The following is a 19,502-nucleotide window of genomic DNA, read 5'->3' as shown; positions in this document are numbered from 1 at the left end:
CTAAACTCAAACTAAATCAAGTGGCAGGTTTAAAATATTTGTTTTGACCCGAGATATACGATTTTTATTAAAGTGAAAGGAATTCTACAAACTCTAGTTACTTTGATTATCATTGTCACATTGACTCATTGTCACTAATGCTCATCATGTAGACTAAGGGTTACAACTACCTCACCTGATATTTTTTTTAAATTATTTGATGACTAATTTTAAGTAAGTCATTGTTTAAAGCTCAGACTGCAACATCAAAAGTAGTTTCATATGGACATGTCAAGAAACGTCTTGAAATTTCTCAATATTCTTATTTATTGAAGCAATGGCCAGTATTTGACCACTAGATGGTGCTGAGTCATTAATGTTACTGCTCACAAGGAGCAGCAAACTGAACCTTTAGTCATTTCCACCAAGTTACATAAGCACACAATGTATGGAAACATATGGAGTTTTCTGCTGATGTGACAGGTGATACAAATGAAGTGAGGTATCTTATGTGTATCTTGCAGGGACATTGTATATGGGTTTTTAGTGGCTGTAGATTGGGTTTTGTATTTTGGTAATTTGGTTCTATCTAGGGATCCCAAAATGGTGACCACTACACTAATTGTGATCACAGTTCTTAACATCAACCATAGTAATTCGAACTGTCAAATTGCTAACCTTTCAGATACTAGCCATAAAAAATCTGGAGGTAAAAAGCTACAGGAACATCAGGAAAACCTGACAGAAGTAGAAGACGACGGCATTAAAAACGGAGGCAGCAAAAGTGTAAATGTTAATCTTTTATTAAGTCAAATGATACATCAGTATTCTTGATCTTCAATGCCTACTGGGTCATATCTATTCTGCAGTCAGAAAAGCTCTTAAGCGTACCATGCAAAGCCATTCCACTAAGCTGCGAGACCTTTCAAGATTTTATGGCAGCGACTAACCAGCTCATCTTTGAAGCAGTGGTCAATAAACCCATTGCTTTTAATGCTGTTAAAAGCTCCATATTTGTCCTGTAGACACTTCTATTAGCACGTGGTAGCAGCAGTGAGCTTTTAGCTCCACCATCTCAACGATGTTCCGGTAACTGCTACTTAGATAAGTGGAGATAGAAGTGTGTTGGGCAGTGAGGGACCACTCCCTTTTCTAATCTGTAATTCTATCATTAAGGGAACAGTTACAGTGCCATTACTGCCAATCGCAAAGGGCGGGTAAACTGCACAGATATCCTTAATCAAAGCTTTTTTGTCTTATTGTTGCTGCAAAATGTGAAAACCTCTAAAATTCTTCACAATATGTTACTTAAAATAGTCCTGAGAAGATTTGTATTTACCCTCGGCAAATCCGTTCAACATCCATTGTGTTTTAGGATTTAAATGCTGTAGATGGACAAATGTCAATTTTCATTGTTTGTTACATTCTTGGCTTATTAAATATTTATTTCTTTGACTTTTCTTACAGAATTGTCATAAAATATCTGTTGGAGAACTCACTTCTCCAACTACAAAACCTACAACACCCTCACAAAGCACTGTGCTTTCTCCTTGAAATCCTTATGGCTTTATGAGCGAAGTCAAGCACTGACTGAAAATAATTAGCAGCTACATACTCACTGCCCACCCGGATGTATCATGTCCAATGATTTTAAAACTGGAATCCTTACTATGCAGTTCTTGATACGGTACATGTTCAAACATATTTTTAGTTCAACCAAATTCTTCAGCAGTGTCAAGTGTAAAATAATCATCTTTCAATAAAAAACTAAACCCCATCCCGCTTAAAAAATAAACATTAATGTCAAGACTTGAATGTTGAAACAGCTAACAGTAGCACAGTGGCAGACAAAATGCAAAATGATCAACAACATCAGATTATACAAGAATACAGTCAGTACACTGGTAGAACATAGCAGTACACAGCTAATCAATACTGAACACAGAAAAGAGAATCTTAATACATATATATATACTGTATATATAGATATATATAGGAAGGCAGATTTGCTTTGGAGGGAACCAAGCCACTCTTCTCCTTTATGTTAGGACCTTCATTACCAATAGCAGTTTAACAGTTTTTCTCTGTACATTAATGCAACTTGTAATGTGAGTGACAACACACAGAGGATCAACCATTAGCCACGGCAGATTTAACCGGTTTGACTCTGAGTTGACTGTAGGGCAAACACATGCTGTTCCTCCATGGTCTGGCACTTCAATGTGCGCTATTCAACAGCTGTAATATCTGTGTAGGGTTTTAGTTTAGCCTTTTCTGATTCTGTGACTTACATTCACTCGCCTGTCTGGCTTCGAAATCCAAGGGTTTTTTAGACTGATCCCACAGTGCACAAGCAGGAAACAACACACATGTTTCAGTCTGGAGAGCAAAAAAAAAAAGAAAACTGGATCTCTTACAGTGTGGCCATGTCCTCAGCAACTGCAGCCAGTCTGCAGTAGTTATAAATGGGGCTTCTTTTAAGTGTGTCTTGCGGTATTTTTGCTGCTCTATATTTCTCCACCTGGTATTCCTATGTGTTAGAGTGGAATGATTCACACAGCACCTCTCTGGTAAGTGTGACTTCCTTTTCTCACCCACACAGGAGATGCTGCGCTGCACACAGCAACTGTGAATATTCCACCAATTTCGCGTAAAAATTGATTGCTCCCAGAAATGTGTGGATCTCAACATTTGACAGTCAAATTAACACGTATGTGATTTACATAAACATACAAACTATCGCTTCTTCCTCTCATCCATGCTGTGAGACCTTTTAAATTGAAAAAGCCAAATTCTAATGTCAAACTCTACTGTCCAGCCGTATGAATAAGTGAGAGAGAAATGTTCAGCAAAGCTCCAGGGGTTTCGCTTACAAACAAATTACAGATTACTTAAAGGGCATCAGATTCATTGCCTGGTTGAATGATTGCTTTTGAACTTAAGTAAGGGCAGCCTCATAATGACAGAGGTACACAAACAAAGCAAACACATCTGGGCTGAATTGAGGCGGTCAGTGTACATGGAGCCAGAGAGAATGGCTTTGTGTTGCTGTGACTCATGATAACACACATATCCTCTAGTGCTCAGAGAGATAAAGACATGGAAAACAGGAGGGAAGCTCCATCCCATCAAAAGATGCCATTTGCATTCACACAGGCCTGACCTCGCAGTATGTCACGAACAGCATGAAATCGCTGCCTCTGGTTCAGTCCCCTGTTTTAAATCGTTTTAATGAAATATGCACAGCCACAATGCTGTGTCTGGTAAATTCAATTCAATCCAATTTAATAGATTCAATGACAGTTGTTGTGACAAAGGGGTCCTCCTGAGGGATATGACCGGAGGTTTCCTGTCAGCAGCTAGAAACAGTAAATTCAGCTCTACTGTCAGATAATGTACAGCCTCATCAATTTTGTTCATTAGCTTCCTCTACAGGAGGAACCCCGTTGGTTTTGTTATGTGGTAGGCTCTAATGTTTACCAGCTGATACAACATTCAGCATTTACTACCGACCACAGGGCAAAACAGCTCCGTTTTGAATCAGCGTGACTCTGGGAATTGTTCATCGCAGCAAAAATGCTAAAATAACACCTAAATCTATGACAGTTACTGATGTAATAAAGGTTCATGTCATGTTTCTTTTTTTTTTTTTTAGCAATGTACATTAAAATATATCAGCCTTTCGTGTAAGGTGCACACTTTACATACAGGGAAGAGTGAAATTAAGTTTTAGCAGAGCTTGGTGTTTCACTTCCTGCTAGTGTGATGGAGAGAAACAAATGCTATAACTTGTCCACGAGGACTCTCAGTACAGTAAGTGGCACCTCAGTGGACAACAGCCAGAGGCCTGTTTGTCCTTGTAAGGACCATGGTACCTGTCTGTATACAGGATTGAGACATGTTAATAAGCAGTCGAGACAAAATACTTCCCTGCACCTAATGTGTATCTGCTGGAGGCGTTCCATGTTTTAAATCATGCAAGGCTTCACAAGTTTATCCTTTGTTATACTGCAGATCCGCAGTAAGAGGAAATTATTTTGATACACAACAATTCCTTCATAAACAATGATCCGCCTCAAGCCCATTAACAATTTTGCAGCATGCACGTGTGGACAATGATGCCTTAACATATCAAGGGAAAAAAGGAGCTCCCTCCTACTTCACTATACATATAACTATGAATATGACCAGTGATCAGTCTAATGGATTATATCCGAGCGTAACTATGAATTAGAATGAAAGTGACCTGCAATGGCCCCTTAATATAATGTTTCAGTCACCACTTTCTAAATATAAGTGATCAAATATTGGATCAATGCACATTTCCTCGCTCACACTGATCAGTCTCATATAATGTGGGTTTATGACATGCTGTTTCTCTAGGTAAATGGCATGTTATCATGGCCTGTTGACTGTTTATCTAAGTCTCTGTCCCTGTGTTGATACAGAACGGGTACATGTAGCTAAGCTCTAATGATGATGTCAGATATAATCTATTCTACTCCTCGTAATAAATATAATTATGAGCCTGCCATGGTTTCAATATATACTACATGTGAACTATTATTTTGTTTTTTAAAAATCTAATTTCACTTGTAGCATATGCATTTCCCACACTTTAGCAATTTAATGAATCACTTCCTGAGTGCTGATATCAACAACATATCTTCCTTTTATTTTCATAAGACCTCAGTAGTTTCCACTGTCCATGCACACTGCCATTCCTTCACAGTATGAATATTAAGTGCTACAGATTAAAATGCTGGAAATGTCCTGCTTATTGTCCTTGTCGACAACAAGACAGTTTGTTTTTTACTCCCTTTGAAATCCTCATTCTTACTTGCCAACAACTACAGATGAACGTCCTTCCTCCGTTTTCCCTCACCAGGTCACAGTCTCAGTTTACATTAACTCAAACATAACTTGCATTGTACCATATACATCCATTTGTGTGGCATCCATCTCATCTCACACCACCATGGGTGTGTCTGAAAAGACTGAGCTAATGGACTCTGCTACTGACTTCTTCCTCTTCCCCTTCATAAGAGAACCAGCTTCGGCATCAAGGTCGTCATCCTCCTCATCCCCATTGGGGTTCAGCTTGCCATTCTGGCCCTGCAAGTCCTTTGAGTCTATGAACGCCACGTGCCTGTTGAGCTCAGCCTTGAGTGCTGGGTCCTCATGGGTTGGTGTCACACTGAGCATGGATGAGTGAATGCTGTCCTCCCCCCGAGCCTTACCCTTGTTGGGGCAGCAGAAGCAGCGACACGGTGTCAGGTAAAGGTACATGAGCACCAGCACCACGCTGGCCAGGCAGCCCACCAAGGTGGTGTACGCCGTGTTCAGGGTCTCTCCGCCCGCATTCATTGTGAAGTTGTGAACCTTCAGCACCACATAGATCGTCTCATTGAAGAACTCGCTCATTGCAAAGCAAGTGTAGGTCCCGGAGTCCTCAGCCTTCACCGGACTAATCTGCAGACTTCCATCTTCCAGGACTTTGGCTGTTTGGTTGCTTCCGGGCGTCACCTGCACGTTGCCTGGCATCGTCCAGGTTTTTAACATGTCCCTGTGTTTGGTGTCACAGCGCACAGTGAGCGTTTGCTCCAGAAAGGCCTCTTGATCTGCCTCTCTGAATGTGCTGCAGTTCATACTCTCACCACTGAGACCAAAAACGCCTACTTGTGTCTTTTGCGGGCCAGGCAGAACACATGTGTAGTCATCTTTGAAGTCTACAGCAGAGTTGAGTTTCCGAATGTACCAATGGGCTAGGAGCGTGTAGAGATCACAGTGACACACCAGGGGGTTATTGTGGAAGTAGAGGCCATTTTTAATCCAAGCTGGCAGAGCCTGGAGGTCGTCGATGGGCAATACCTTGATCTTGTTGGTGGACACATCCAGGAGGCTAAGTTTGTCCAGGTGGGGCTTCTCCTTGACCAGCTCCACGGGGAAGCGGGAGATTTGGTTCTGGCTAAGGTAGAGCTTCTGAAGGTTGACCATGGTAGAAAAGGCCGAGCGGTCAATTTGCGAAATTTGGTTATGGTACAACAAAAGGACCTCTATGTTGACCAAAGGCTCAAAGATGAACTCATCCAGCTGCTGCAGGTTGTTGGAGGACAGGTCCAAGTAGCGCACATGCTTCACATTTGTGAACGCCTCTGAAGACAGGAAGTGGAGACCATTGTGGCTGAGGAGGAGGTTATGGAGCTTTGGGAGCTTGACCGGGGTCCACTCTGATCGCAGCCGCGTTATCTCATTATAGCTGAGGTCCAGCACGACAGTGTAGTGGGGTATACCAGTTGGGACGGTGGTCAGATTCATCTTGGAGCAACTTACTATGTTTGAGGCACAGATGCATGCCTTATGGCAGTTTAGCGCAGATCCCACTGCCCCTGGAGGCCAAAGGAGAGCCACGCAGAGGGTGAGGAAGACGGCCCATCCCGGACGCTGACTCCAGTGAGGTAATGTTTCCAACAGGCTGTCACCTGTTCTGGTGGCAGGCTGCACCATCCTAGCAGTTGTTCTAAATCCCAGAGAGGTTTACTATGATCCCATTCTCAGAAAACAGCACTGAAGAGCAGCTGGAGGATTCCCAGGCATTGCCGATTGAAGGCTAAAAAAGAAAAACAGAAAGAGGAGTGATATGAAAAAAAGATCATTATGATTATTAATATCATATATTGGATGGATGGATCTGTGATTCCAATGTAAACAAAAGCACTTCCTCAGCACCCCACAACTCAACACACATGAACCTGCTGTCACTCCCACATATATCAAGTCTATTAATACAGGTGTGACAGTTAACATGATGCTGCGGTTCCATGCTGTTCAGTGTTTCACAGTTTCAACACATGTAGGCATTAAAAACACCCATGTTCAAAAACATAATAAGTGTTTTTTTTTTCCCTCTCTCAATAACACTCTCCTGAATATTCCTGTACAGAAAGTATCAAAATGAACAAGGCACTAGGAAGTAGCCTAAGATCTTTTAGATGGAATGGCTTCTTCTAAATGACTTAAAATGAAAGCATGAAGTCCCTGCACTTGATTGTCCTCAGTTACTTCTCAGCTCTCATGCAGTATCACATCCTTGCTCACCATCTCCCTCACGCATATATTGTAGCCTATAACGTTACAGTAAACTTTCCTCTGCTGCTTTGCACAATGCGCATCTTCCTGTAAAATACATACACATGCAAACACAAACACGGTACTCACGCTAACCCATGTGCATTCACACTCCTATTAGAAGACATGCATTGATTTTATTCTGCTTCCCATTCCCCCCTTCCTCTCTCTCCCTCGCTTTCTTTACCTCTAACGCACACAGAGAGAGAGAGAGAGAGAGAGAGAGAGAATAATGAACACAACAACACCAAGAAGAACAAAGCAATAAAGACATCAAAATGTGAAACCCTGCAAATATTTACATTATGTCAGTGCTCTCAAATGTCCTTGTCCATTAGTGGGAGCGCGGTGCAAACGTTGCATTGCACCATTCTGTTGGGAAACAAACGAGCACAACATGGAAACGTGAGCCCAGAGATGGAGACGGAAACGGAGAGAGCCACCTACCTCCAACCGCGATGCAGTGATGTTGGCTTTCATTAAAACGGCTCCGCTGACTGTTTACAGTGATGCTGTCTTCCGTCTGGCTGAGTCTGTGTCTGCTGCTGCTGAGCACAACGACGGATGCGGGGAGGAGGGAGAGCACTAGAGATATCCTCGCCAAAATAATCCCGGTCCACGCGGCAACCAATGCCCGGTGCAAAATTACGCAAAGAAAAAAGAAAAAAAGAAAAGGTTACGTAAAGAGCAAACAACACACGCAACCTACTTTTAACAACCGACAACTACTGACAAGCGATTGTCTTAATCAGCGCTCTTTGATTTCATCGGCACGTATTGCTCCGCCGCGCGTCGCGTACGTCTTTTGCAAATAATTGGCGCATTTGGAGCAGGTCCGGCTCCTGTCGGCTCTCATTAGCAGCCATGGAGATAATTAAGAAGGAGCAGTCTGTAGCTGACAAGCTTCCCCGCAGGCCCCGCTGCCTTCTTTGTGCACTGCTGCTTGCTGCTGCAGTGGTGGTTGACGTGTTTTTTCGGTAGAGGTCGTGCCTTCAAATCCAGAAGGCGCTGTTTACCGATAAGTAACCGCGCCAAAGATGCGCTATGGAGACGCAACACCAAGAACCAAGAGAGAGTTCAAATGGGAGAAAGTGAAAAGTAATAGTTACTGATTTAAAGGTTTATGGCTTCAGACTTAAATATTTCCTCATGCCATCATTATCATCAACATCAATAGTCTGATATCTGGCCTTTATTCAGTCTGGAAATCTCATGGTCAGATTGACATGAGTTTTGTATGTGTTTTGCTCCCAGGAGGAAAACATATAGATCATGGTAACTCTTTGGCCTTCCCCCTCTGGCATCATCATTACTAAAGTTCAAAATACCACGACCCTCAACTCATACAGACACAACAGTTTTGCCATAGGCCTACATATGGTTCAGGTCTAGATGCTGATTGTCTGGTTCCCTGCTAACATCAGATATTATCCACAGTGTCATTGTCTATTATAGTTTTTTCCTGAATGGATCCATAATGTATAATTTTGGCTTGATGAGGTGAGACAAACTGAATGTTCTTGTCTGCTTGATTGTTAAAACAAGACAGATCTGGCTGATAGTGGCCGCACAAAGCTGTCACACATTCCTCTCCTCTTTCCAGTTGATCATCGCTTACCATCTGACAGTTGAGTATGTGAGCAGTGACTACACTCCCTGACTGGTGCCACTATTTTTATTGAGCAAATTCTGCCTGATTAATTATCCCAGTGCTATTTTTTGTCACTGTATCTGAGATTAATACAATGATGATGATTCAGTTCTCTTTTTTTAGACATCCTGTTACACACACAAAAGCAGCCAATTAATAAGGCTGGTTATTTTCCTCTGCAAAGTTTAAATGTTGTGGCCTTTGATGGTGATGAGACATAAACCTCTCAATAGGGTATTTACATTATTTTTTAACATTTGTTACACTGTTATTTTTGTGGATGACTGTTTCAGGCACACAGGTGGCTGCCAACCTGTTCATCTTTCCAGCCATGATATTCCCCAATGGTGTGCTATTCTCTCGCACTGTGCAGACTCTGTTTCTCTATTTGATTAGGTCTCTTTATGAGTGGCGCCTGAGCGGGGAAAACCTTGTCGTTTCTTTTTTTTTTTTTACTCCAGTGAATCCACCCACATGCCGCTTTTTGAGATTTTTTTTTCTTTTTTGGGTTTTCCTCAATTCACAGATCTGCCACAGCAAGCCTGGCTTTGGCAAAGCTGTGAACGCCTGTGCATTGCCAATAAGCTGCTACACCAATGTAGCCTCCTACTCAGAATGCAACCATAAAACATTTAATAAATGAAGATTATAGCAACAACGGAGACAGCGTTGGACAATGACAATTATTACCTCATTATATATAATGAATGGAAGCGGGTCTCTTTTGAGGAATCAGACAGAAATATCTCAGGACAGGATGGATTTATGAGACTTTGTCTCACTTATCCTGGATTTCTTTATTCTACTTTCGAACAACAGGCCCCATGTGATCAGCTATGTGGCAATTGTGTTTTGTTTTGTTTGCTTTTTTGCTATTGCTGAGACATGGACATTTAGAATCATTTTGAATTGCATCTGTGTCTTTTTTTGCTGGTTATCAGTGGTAAAGAAAGCCAGCCCTATAGTCCATGGGCCAGACCAGATTTTGGTACCACTCAGAGTGGCAAAGTCTAGTAACATTTTTTGAAAAGGTACATGTCCATAGATGATATTTTGGTATGATAACCCATCCTAAGTGGTAGCTTTTTGACAGTTATCAGCTCATAAAGTTATCAACCCCCTGCAAAAAATAGGCCTCTAAACGCAGGGGGCATATCTTGTTTTGTGCTCATTTTCAGACCTTTACTCATATGTTATGAGGGCATGTTTGGTAGCATTTTAAAGTGTACAATCCCAGCTTTCATTTAGACCTAGTTTTGGGCCTATCTACAAAATATAAAGGTCACATGGTCAAAGGTCAATCTGTCTCAACAACTATTTTTCCACTATTTTCGCCTAAACTGTAGTCTTTCTTTTAACACTGTGAAATGTAGGAACAGCACTGACACAAATAACAAAAACTGAAATACTCACAGGACTGTAACAATTCAGGAAATGCATAATCTTCCCATAATTTCCTACTATGAGAGATGATTATGGGTCTTAAAGTGGAACATGGGCCCAGGCGAGAATTGTCAATAACTGCTAATTCCTCTGTATTTCTCAAAGAGTTTTTATGTTTTCTATACATCTTTGTCCTAGTTATAATCATCATCATCATCATCATTATAGTCCAGAGTGAAGGCAACTTCTTCATCCTCCTCCACCCTCTGATTTGTTCATTTGTTCATTTCTGTACACTCGAGATTGTTGGTGAGGACAGGGGCATGTCCAGAGTATTTTCTGGTGGGGGGCACATGGGGTAGCAACAGTGAATCCGGGGGCGTGGGGGGGTGGGCACCCAAGTAACACCCAAGTAACACCCAAGTAACAAAAAAGAAGGCTACCACTGATCGCTCTCTTCAATATTTATATTGTACAGTTACACACTATTTATAGTATGTCTTGCAGCATTAATGCCTATGCCTACGATGCCTATGACCTTTTCATTTTCAGTTGGCAGTGTCAACATTAAGATTATAATCAATCAATTACTAATCAACTCTATGTTATTAAAGGTGTACAGAAATGGGCGTTTGTCCTGTTTGTCGCGCCGAGTTGTCACAAGCTGCAACACGAGTTTACCCGAGTAAGGAAAACGAATTTGATTGGTCGTTATGGAGCGGACGGGATATTCAAAGCTTGGGGCGAGACCGAGCTCCGTGTGTGTGTGTGTATGTGTCAGACGTTTGACTGATGATGGATCCAATATCAGTGTCTGATGAATCGTGTACACGCTGACGTATAATCCGTGAGCCTGAATTATCCAATGCGGAAAAAAAATATCACACTTTCATCCCGGTTTTACTCAAAAATAGAATTTTGCACAAAGTTTGGCCTACATCGATAGATGAGTTCTTACACTAATTTTATGACCCAGAGTGGGCTCAAATTCAATTTTCTTTTCTGTACACCTTTAACAAAAAGCTGAATAAGCAACATAAATTCTCAGTGAACAATATCTTATACTCTTACCCAGTAGTTAGAGCTCAGCTCTGGAGAATAAACATCTCAGTGTTTTGTGTAACAGTCAACATACAGAATAACCAGAACAAGTATTTCTCAAATATTGAAATTGACAACAATAACAATCTTACACCATTTTCTTTATTTAGTAGACAGAACACTGGGAAGTTTGCTGTATAGCCTACAACGTTTATTAGCGGCCTTAGGGCCGAATCTACTAAGATCCCAGATAAGGGGCGCTAAATTGCATGCTCGTAGTACAATTTTGCGTGTTTGGTTAGCGCAAGCAAAATAGGCGATCTACTAAGAGTAACCCGCTAAATGACGACACGCACAAACCGCAGTATTTAAATGGGGGTTTCCATGGAGAGTGTGGACAGAGATCTGGATGGCCACAAACGCAGAATGAAAATTTGATCTGATGGATTAATAGAGGGACAAATAAACATATTGTCGAGCTGCAGCAGAAGAAACAAGGGAGATTATATGTGATTGGTAAAACAAGAAGAGAACAGATGAAGTACAGAGAAGATGAAGAGAAAGGCCTATAAGGCAAAGAACAAAAGAAAAATGTGGTTCATCATAAAACCTCTGCAAACGAGGAAGAACTGCTGTGATCAGTGTTGGGCAGCAGGTGTCAACTCGGGTCTAAACGCCCTGACCAGAGGGATGCGTGTGCTAGATAAATCTATTTGCATCTACTCCTCCCAATATTTTGCACATTCTGGCAGAAACGCCCATATTTGCATATTCATTGAGGCAAACACGCTAAATGGATTGCACGTGCAATTTTGACCATTTGATAGATGCAATCCTCGGTGCGCCCGCTTAGTAGATCAGCTCCAGCATGTGTTTGCGTGTGCAATCAAGTTTGCGGTTTTATACACACAAACCTTTAGTAGATCTGGCCCTATGGTCAGAAATGAGTGGGTCTGTACACTGAACATAGGAGTGGTTAAGAGCGTTTCACAGTGATTGACCACGAGTCATTGACCATTTATGGGCACCTGACCCCCACAAGGGGGGCAGGTGCCCCTCCATGCCACCATGGCAGACCCGCCCCTGGGTGAGGCAGGAGAAGTCTGGAAGCCTACAGGTCTTTGTATGTGGTTGAAGGGTCTGAGGGTGCTGAGTCCAGGCCAAATTTACCCCCAGGGGACAGTAAAGTATATATCTACAGTATCTAACTATCTATCTATCAACCGGGAGTTGTTGTGGGTGTGGTTGTGTTGGTCACTGTAGCATGTACAGCAACTCCAAAGCTGATCCCACAAGAGTTCAATTGGGTTGAGGTCTGGACGCCAATCAGGTACCAGTCATACACCTGTGACTGACACACACATGGCAGCACTTGGAGCTCAGTACAAGACTGAATAGGCTACCCACGGGAGGATATTGCAGGGGATTTTGGCGTTTTTGGGAGGCACTACCCACTCATCCTGGCATCCCAGCTCTTCTTAAAGAATGAACTTCAACCTGTGTGCTTGATCCCATTCCATCTAGCTTCATCAATAACTGTCTCTCCATCATCACTCCTCTCATCACTTCAATTATCAACACCTCCCTCACCTCTGGCTTTGTCCCTTCTTCAATGAAGCTGTTGTCACCCCCATCCTGAAGAAACCTGGTCTCAGTCCCAACATCATGAACAATTTCTGGTCAATTTCAAACCTTCCATTTTTCTCTAAAATACGTGAACGTGTAATTTATGCCCAACTGAAAGCCCATCTCAGCTAAGAACCTATTTGGACCATTTCAATTTGGATTCCATAGACAATACAGACAGCTCTTTAAAAGCACCAATGACATCCTCCTCGCCTCAGACTCCGACCACCTCACCATCCTCATCCTTCTCGACCTCACCGCAGCCTTCGACAGTCACTCCATCCTCCTCTCCTGTCATTCCTCCACCCTAAACATCACTGGAACTGCACTCTCTTGAATTCAGTCATACAGCATCTGCTCCTCCACTGCCCCCCTGTCCCAAGGTGTCGCCCAAAGTTCGGGGCTTGGTCCCCTCCTCTTCATCCTGTACTAACATCATCCATCGTCAAGGTCTCCAGTTTCACTGTTGCGCCAATGACATCCAGCTTTACATTTCTACAAAATCCATCACTACTACCAGCCACACCACTTTCATTTCCTGCCTCAATAATATTAAATCATGAATGCAACACAACTTTCTGAAACTTAACTATGACAAATCAGATATTCTTCATTGATCCCAAATCTCTCACTAAATCTACAGACAACTTCACCCTTTCCATTGACAACATCTCCCTAACTCCCTTCCTCCCACATCCATAACGTTGGAATTTCCTTTGACAGCACCCTCTCCTATGATCGTTACATCGCTCAGATAGCCCGGACTGCCTTCTTTCACTTATTGCCTGATTTCGTCCCTCCCTTTGTCCTAACCCTCTCTGCTGCTGAAACCTTTATACGCCTTCGTCACCACCAGACTTGATTACTGCAACAGCATCTTTTATGGCCTCTCATCCAGAACCCTCAATAAACTCCAGTATATCCAGAATTCTGCTGCCTACCTGCTCACTTATACTTGTCCCCATGACCACATCACCCCCGTCCTCCAAAACCTTCACTGGCATCCTGTTTCTTACCGTATACAGTTTCGATGCCAACCTCCTGTACTACCCCCCATGACCAAGCATTGGACCTGGGACGACAGAGCCTTCAGCATTGCTGCCCCCTCCCTCTGGAACTCTCTCCCCAAATCCATTTGCAACTGTACCGACCTGTCCACCTTTGAGACCCTTATCAAAGTCTTCAAAATAAAATGTATTATTATTATTATTAGCTATTTAGCTGTGATACTCAATCCCAGTCCAACCTTGTCATAAAGGTGACTAATCAGGCTTTCCAACAATAATTGCTTGAATTTATATATCGCTTTTTGGCACTCAAAGCACTTTTACACAGTAATGGTGGTGGTAAGCTACAATTGTAGCCACAGCTGTCCTGGGGCAGACTGACAGATGTGTGGCTGCCAATGTGCACCAACAGCCCCCCTGACCACCACCAAACATGCATACACATCACACGAGGCAAGGTGGATAAGATATCTACGTTACGACAGCGACTGGGATGGGGCGGGATTCGAATCTCTGGTTATTGGACGACCCACTCCACCTCCTTAGCCACTGTCATCCCAATATAAAATACAACACTAACTGTATGTGGAATGATTGACTGAAATAACTTTTTCAAATTTTTTTGGGAGTTGTTTATATTTAGACATGCTTGTGTCAGAAACTTTGGTCTTGTTTTTGTACTGTGCGTACTGCGTAGCTATATGTTATTAATTGAAAACCCTGATAAAAAGACTATGAAGGGGAATGTGAGAGCCAAGAAAGAGTTATAGAGAGTTTATGTTCTATTCTGTTACATTGTAATAAGGCTTTTCTCAAGTTATAATGTCTCTAAATTATTTTGTGGTGCTGAAAAGATGAAGCAGCAGCTGTAGGGTGGACACAGAGCATTCCATGCCAGTAAACACTGGCGGCCATTTTTTTAAATGGCTGCCACAGTCATCAGAATTAAAATTTGCAGTGGCCCAATATCCAGATTCATTCAGCAATCAGTGTACCAAATTTGATGCTTTTATCACAAAATGAACAATTGTCTAGCTATGCCGTCCCACTATAAGGTTAATTGAGCCACCTAGAAAGTATGAACAAAGTTAGCTGAGCAAATAAATTACATCATACTGTATCTGATGGAGGCAATCCCAATATGTATTAAAAACAGATATGTCTAGAAAAGGCTATTTATAACTAATCTATCAATTATTATTTAAAGAGCTAGGACGCTCAAACCTACAAAGCTACATACTTTGGACTGGTGATGATGATGATTAGGGTAAAGATGTAGAGAGTAAAAAGTGCACGAAAATGTGCAAACTGCAAACATGCACAAATCAGAGGGTTGAGGAGGATGAAGAAGTTGCCTTCACTCTGGACTATAATGATGATGATGATTATAACTAGGACAAAGATGTATAGAAAACATAAAAACTCTTTGAGAAATACAGAGGAATTAGCAGTTATTGACAATTCTCGCCTGGGCCCATGTTCCACTTTAAGACCCATAATCATCTCTCATAGTAGGAAATTATGGGAAGATTATGCATTTCCTGAATTGTTACAGTCCTGTGAGTATTTCAGTTTTTGTTATTTGTGTCAGTGCTGTTCCTACATTTCACAGTGTTAAAAGAAAGACTACAGTTTAGGCGAAAATAGTGGAAAAATAGTTGTTGAGACAGATTGACCTTTGACCATGTGACCTTTATGTTTTGTAGATAGGCCCAAAACTAGGTCTAAATGAAAGCTGGGATTGTACACTTTAAAATGCTACCAAACATGCCCTCATAACATATGAGTAAAGGTCTGAAAATGAGCACAAAACAAGATATGCCCCCTGCGTTTAGAGGCCTATTTTTTGCAGGGGGTTGATAACTTTATGAGCTGATAACTGTCAAAAAGCTACCACTTAGGATGGGTTATCATACCAAAATATCATCTATGGACATGTACCTTTTCAAAAAATGTTACCAGACTTTGCCACTCTGAGTGGTACCAAAAAGTCAAATTTTGGCCTCTGGCCCATGGACTACTAAGGGGTATTTGGACCTTTTGTGACTTACTGTGCTTAGAAGGTCACCTTGATTTCCCCCATTTAGCACACTCTGGACAAAAAAGACAAAAATGGCTGAGCATTTAAATGTAGAAACTCTACATGTGCTGGACCTCCCATGAAAAGATGTGCTTTGGCAGGTGAGATAAACAGATTTTTAAGCAGACTGAACAGCGCGCAGATATTTCTCATTAGGCTATTTGTTTAAATAATATTCAATGCCAAATCTATTCTCTGAGCAAAAGAAAAAAAGGAACAAGGGTTCAGGATGTAAACCTCTCCATATGGTGGGCTGACGATAAAGCAGGACAAAAATTGACTAATATGATATTGATTATCTGAAACATATCCATGAATTATGTAGCTAAACATATATGAAGATGTTTCTGTCAGTTAAATTCAAGGAAATACAGGTACAAGCCGGTGTGACTGACTGTGGAGAGAAACCTCTGTTTGACCGGAGCATTGTGGCACTGTGACTCCTGTGAGATGGAGCTGAAAGTGATTAATGTGCTGTTCGACTCCACTTCCTGCTGTGATACGGACAGTGTTGCCTGGCAACTGTGTGCGGCCTGTCGTTGACTGTTTTGGCTCTGTGGTAAATCTGAGGCGGCCTTTCCTTCTCTTGTTCTTCTCCGTGTACTCAGATGGGGTTTCTAGTACAGATCGATGTCTCTATCTCTGCAAGAAAAAAAGAAGAAATACAGGCATACACGTTACTGAATTTAGGTCTACTGCACATGACTCCACTATCCCATAATTCCCACAATTCCTCAGCATGAATGAGAATAGCGGAGAGTCAAAACAGAACAGAACAACGAACCCTCGAACACAACCTATTAATTATTTAGTGTGGCAGCATTGTTAAGTAATCATAGCACTTGTAACCAGCACTTTAGCAGGCAGAGGGCCATTACTTCACCTGAGACGGCCCGATCATGTTTTTACAAATGATAAAGGATCGAATTGCGACACACTCAGCACTCTGAAACCTCAATCTGCATCTGTGTTTGAAGCCTGATCACACCAACATAAATGATGTTTACATACAGTACAGGAGGCTTTGTCTGTGCTCCACCTGGCCAATCTGCTGATGGTACAACACACTGACTGGTTTTGACAACACACTTATGCAACTATAGACATAATAACACATGCTTCATACATTAAATGATTTATTTTGCCTGATAACTCTCCTTTTTAGGATGTTAAGCATATATAGCAAACTTGATAGTTGTCCCCCCCCCGTGAACACCAACCAACACGTCCATTTGGAGCCCATGTGGGGCCACAGCAGGCAGAAAATTGGGCCCACTGCTGGTCCCTTTACCTGCATGGTCTACAGGTTTGGGCCCCAAAGTGTAGCGCTCACAACTGACCTTGCCCACATAAAGCCAGTAGGCAAAGGGCATTGTTGTCCTTACATGGGATCACTGTGGGTTTTGCCCTGCCCACACTGTCCCACCCAGTCGGGCCCACACAGGCATGTTTGCTGGGTATGTGCTGTGCTGCTAAAAACATGCCATGGGAGCAGTGTGAAGGGCCAAATACTGAGCTGAAACTCCCTTTAAAGTTTGACTGACTGAATGAAGCAGTCAGCTCAGGTGATCATTCCCTTGTTTTCTGTTGGGCTGAGATCTAAAACAATAAATTGGTCTGTCAGCACACATGATAATGAATCTCCAGCTGTGTGCTGCACTTTAAAAAACTGTTTCCATTCACTTAAAGGAGTTTCTGTTTTTTCCTCAGTTCATCATGCAGTTAAACCATAGACTGTAAAAAGAATGGACGTAGCGTCCGTGACGTCACCCATTGGTTTGGGGGAGTCTGTTTTGTGCCGCTACTACGGGGGTTTGAGCTGCGCCATGTTGGATTCTACTTGCCATATTTGGAGAGGTGCGGCCGTTAGCCGGCCGAGGGCCCGCCCACTGGCCTCGAAGCAGTGGTCTCCGGACCTGTCACTCAACGTTTCCGCGCCCTGATTGGCCAGAACTTTAAACCTAATAATAGTAAAACGGTAGAGTTTAAAAAAATTCACCCCCCTCAGAGTGTGTGCGGGGGTAGAAACTATCTGTTGAGACCAAAAAAATAAAATGTACCAGGCTGTAAATATGTTTTTTTAAGCTGTAAAATCGGCTATTTTAACATGGGGCTCAATTGGAGTCGCTCCCTTCTGGAGCCAGCCCCCAGCGACAGCCGAGGGGATTGCAGTTTTTTGAACGCGGAAGTGAGCTTCACTTCTCAGACCGACAACTGCCCCCTTGAGTTAAACACAAGGACAGCTCGCAAGAAGGACACTGTTAATAATGCATTAGCTCTAAATAAATCTGTCCAATAGTAGTGTGTCTGACGCAGGTGTTTAGCTCATAAGGGGTCAAGTTGTTGTTCTTGCAGTATCACTTCCCTCTGGCTGAAAAATGATCCGAGACAGGCAGAATGGTGGAATGATCTCAAGAGGTAAGAAAAAAGAAAATGTAAACGTAATCTTTGTTTAGCCTATGTCTGGACTGCTCTTGGATTCCATGGCAACACTTTCATTTTTGTGTTTGATCAGACATCCAGGGACAAAACAAGGTCACTCAACAATCATATCTCAGAGGGGAAAAAGCCCACATGGATGGCACATGCTTCAATAAAAGCAGCTCTGTTTGTAATCTTGGCACGTCTTCCTCTCCCATTGCTTAGCAACAGGCCGTGCTTCAGCCATGTGCACTATGATGGCAGAGACCACTACTCTAAATCATGGAGGAAGGGCTGCAGGTGTCAGCCTACACTGATGCACTGCGAACATTAACAATGGATGTAATCAGGAGGCAGGGCAGACATTGTTTTCACTCACCAATTAAAGCTGTCACTTATGTAGTTACAAGCTTTGCTGTAGTAAATGGGCATAATTACCTCTGTCAGGTGAAACTCAAAGACCCATTTCATATCTATTTAAAGCTGTGTGATGGGAACTATTAAATCTGTAATGTTATGTGCGGTAAATACAGACAACACAAGGATATAATTGTGTTTTGTTGATATACTGAAACGAAAGGGAATCAGACAGAGAGAGAGAGACAGAGAGACGACATAAGACAAGGCATTTCCCACTCTGTATCACTAATACCTGTTAATCCGCTCCTCAGGGCAAAGATAAAGGAGTTGACGCTTGCTGGCTGTTCCCAAAGGAATCAGATGATTCTCTACTAATTAACTATGTGGGAAAACAACTATAATCCTCTGTCTTTGCAATAAGAGCTGTGCCCCTGCACTCAGCCAATGAGATGAGCCCCCCCGCCCTGAGAAGACAAGAAAAGACTCCTAATAGCCAGTGACTCAGTGCTTTGAAATGTTTGGCTTCCTGTGTCAGAAATAAGAATTAAAATATGACTTGTTGAACATGATAAGGAGGTGTGCGCTACTGCTTGGAAATGACGGCAGCACTTTTAGCCTACAGCACATCTCGTCTTCAGCACTCAGCCCTCTGTGCTTCTGTGTTTTCTCCTCGTGCTCCTTTTTTTTTTTGACTCAGCGTCTCTTATAACTCCCTCCTCTGGAGCCATTTCGGGAGCGTGTCAGAGGTGCAGCAGCAGCAGCAGCAGCAGCAGCAGCAGTCAACACGGCGGCCATTTCTTGGCAAAGAGGACTTCCTGTCCCTCGT

General features: G+C 42.4%; 1 protein-coding gene across 1 annotated transcript; it reads right to left on the bottom strand.

The window, feature by feature from the left end:
• Positions 1-4,411: 4,411 nt before the first annotated feature.
• On the bottom strand, positions 4,412-7,634 carry amigo1 (adhesion molecule with Ig-like domain 1). Its single transcript, XM_083975054.1, has 2 exons — positions 7,555-7,634; positions 4,412-6,589 (listed from the first exon to the last, which is right to left on the bottom strand). The coding sequence occupies exon 2, from the start codon at positions 6,484-6,486 to the stop codon at positions 4,948-4,950; it is 1,539 nt and encodes a 512-aa protein (XP_083831180.1). The 5' UTR covers positions 6,487-6,589; positions 7,555-7,634; the 3' UTR covers positions 4,412-4,947.
• Between the last annotated feature and the right edge of the window lie 11,868 nt (positions 7,635-19,502).

This window comes from Trachurus trachurus (genome assembly GCF_905171665.1).
Source record: "Trachurus trachurus genome assembly, chromosome: 7".
NCBI classification, from domain to species: Eukaryota; Metazoa; Chordata; class Actinopteri; order Carangiformes; family Carangidae; genus Trachurus; species Trachurus trachurus.
This window is presented reverse-complemented; position numbering and strand designations above follow the sequence as displayed.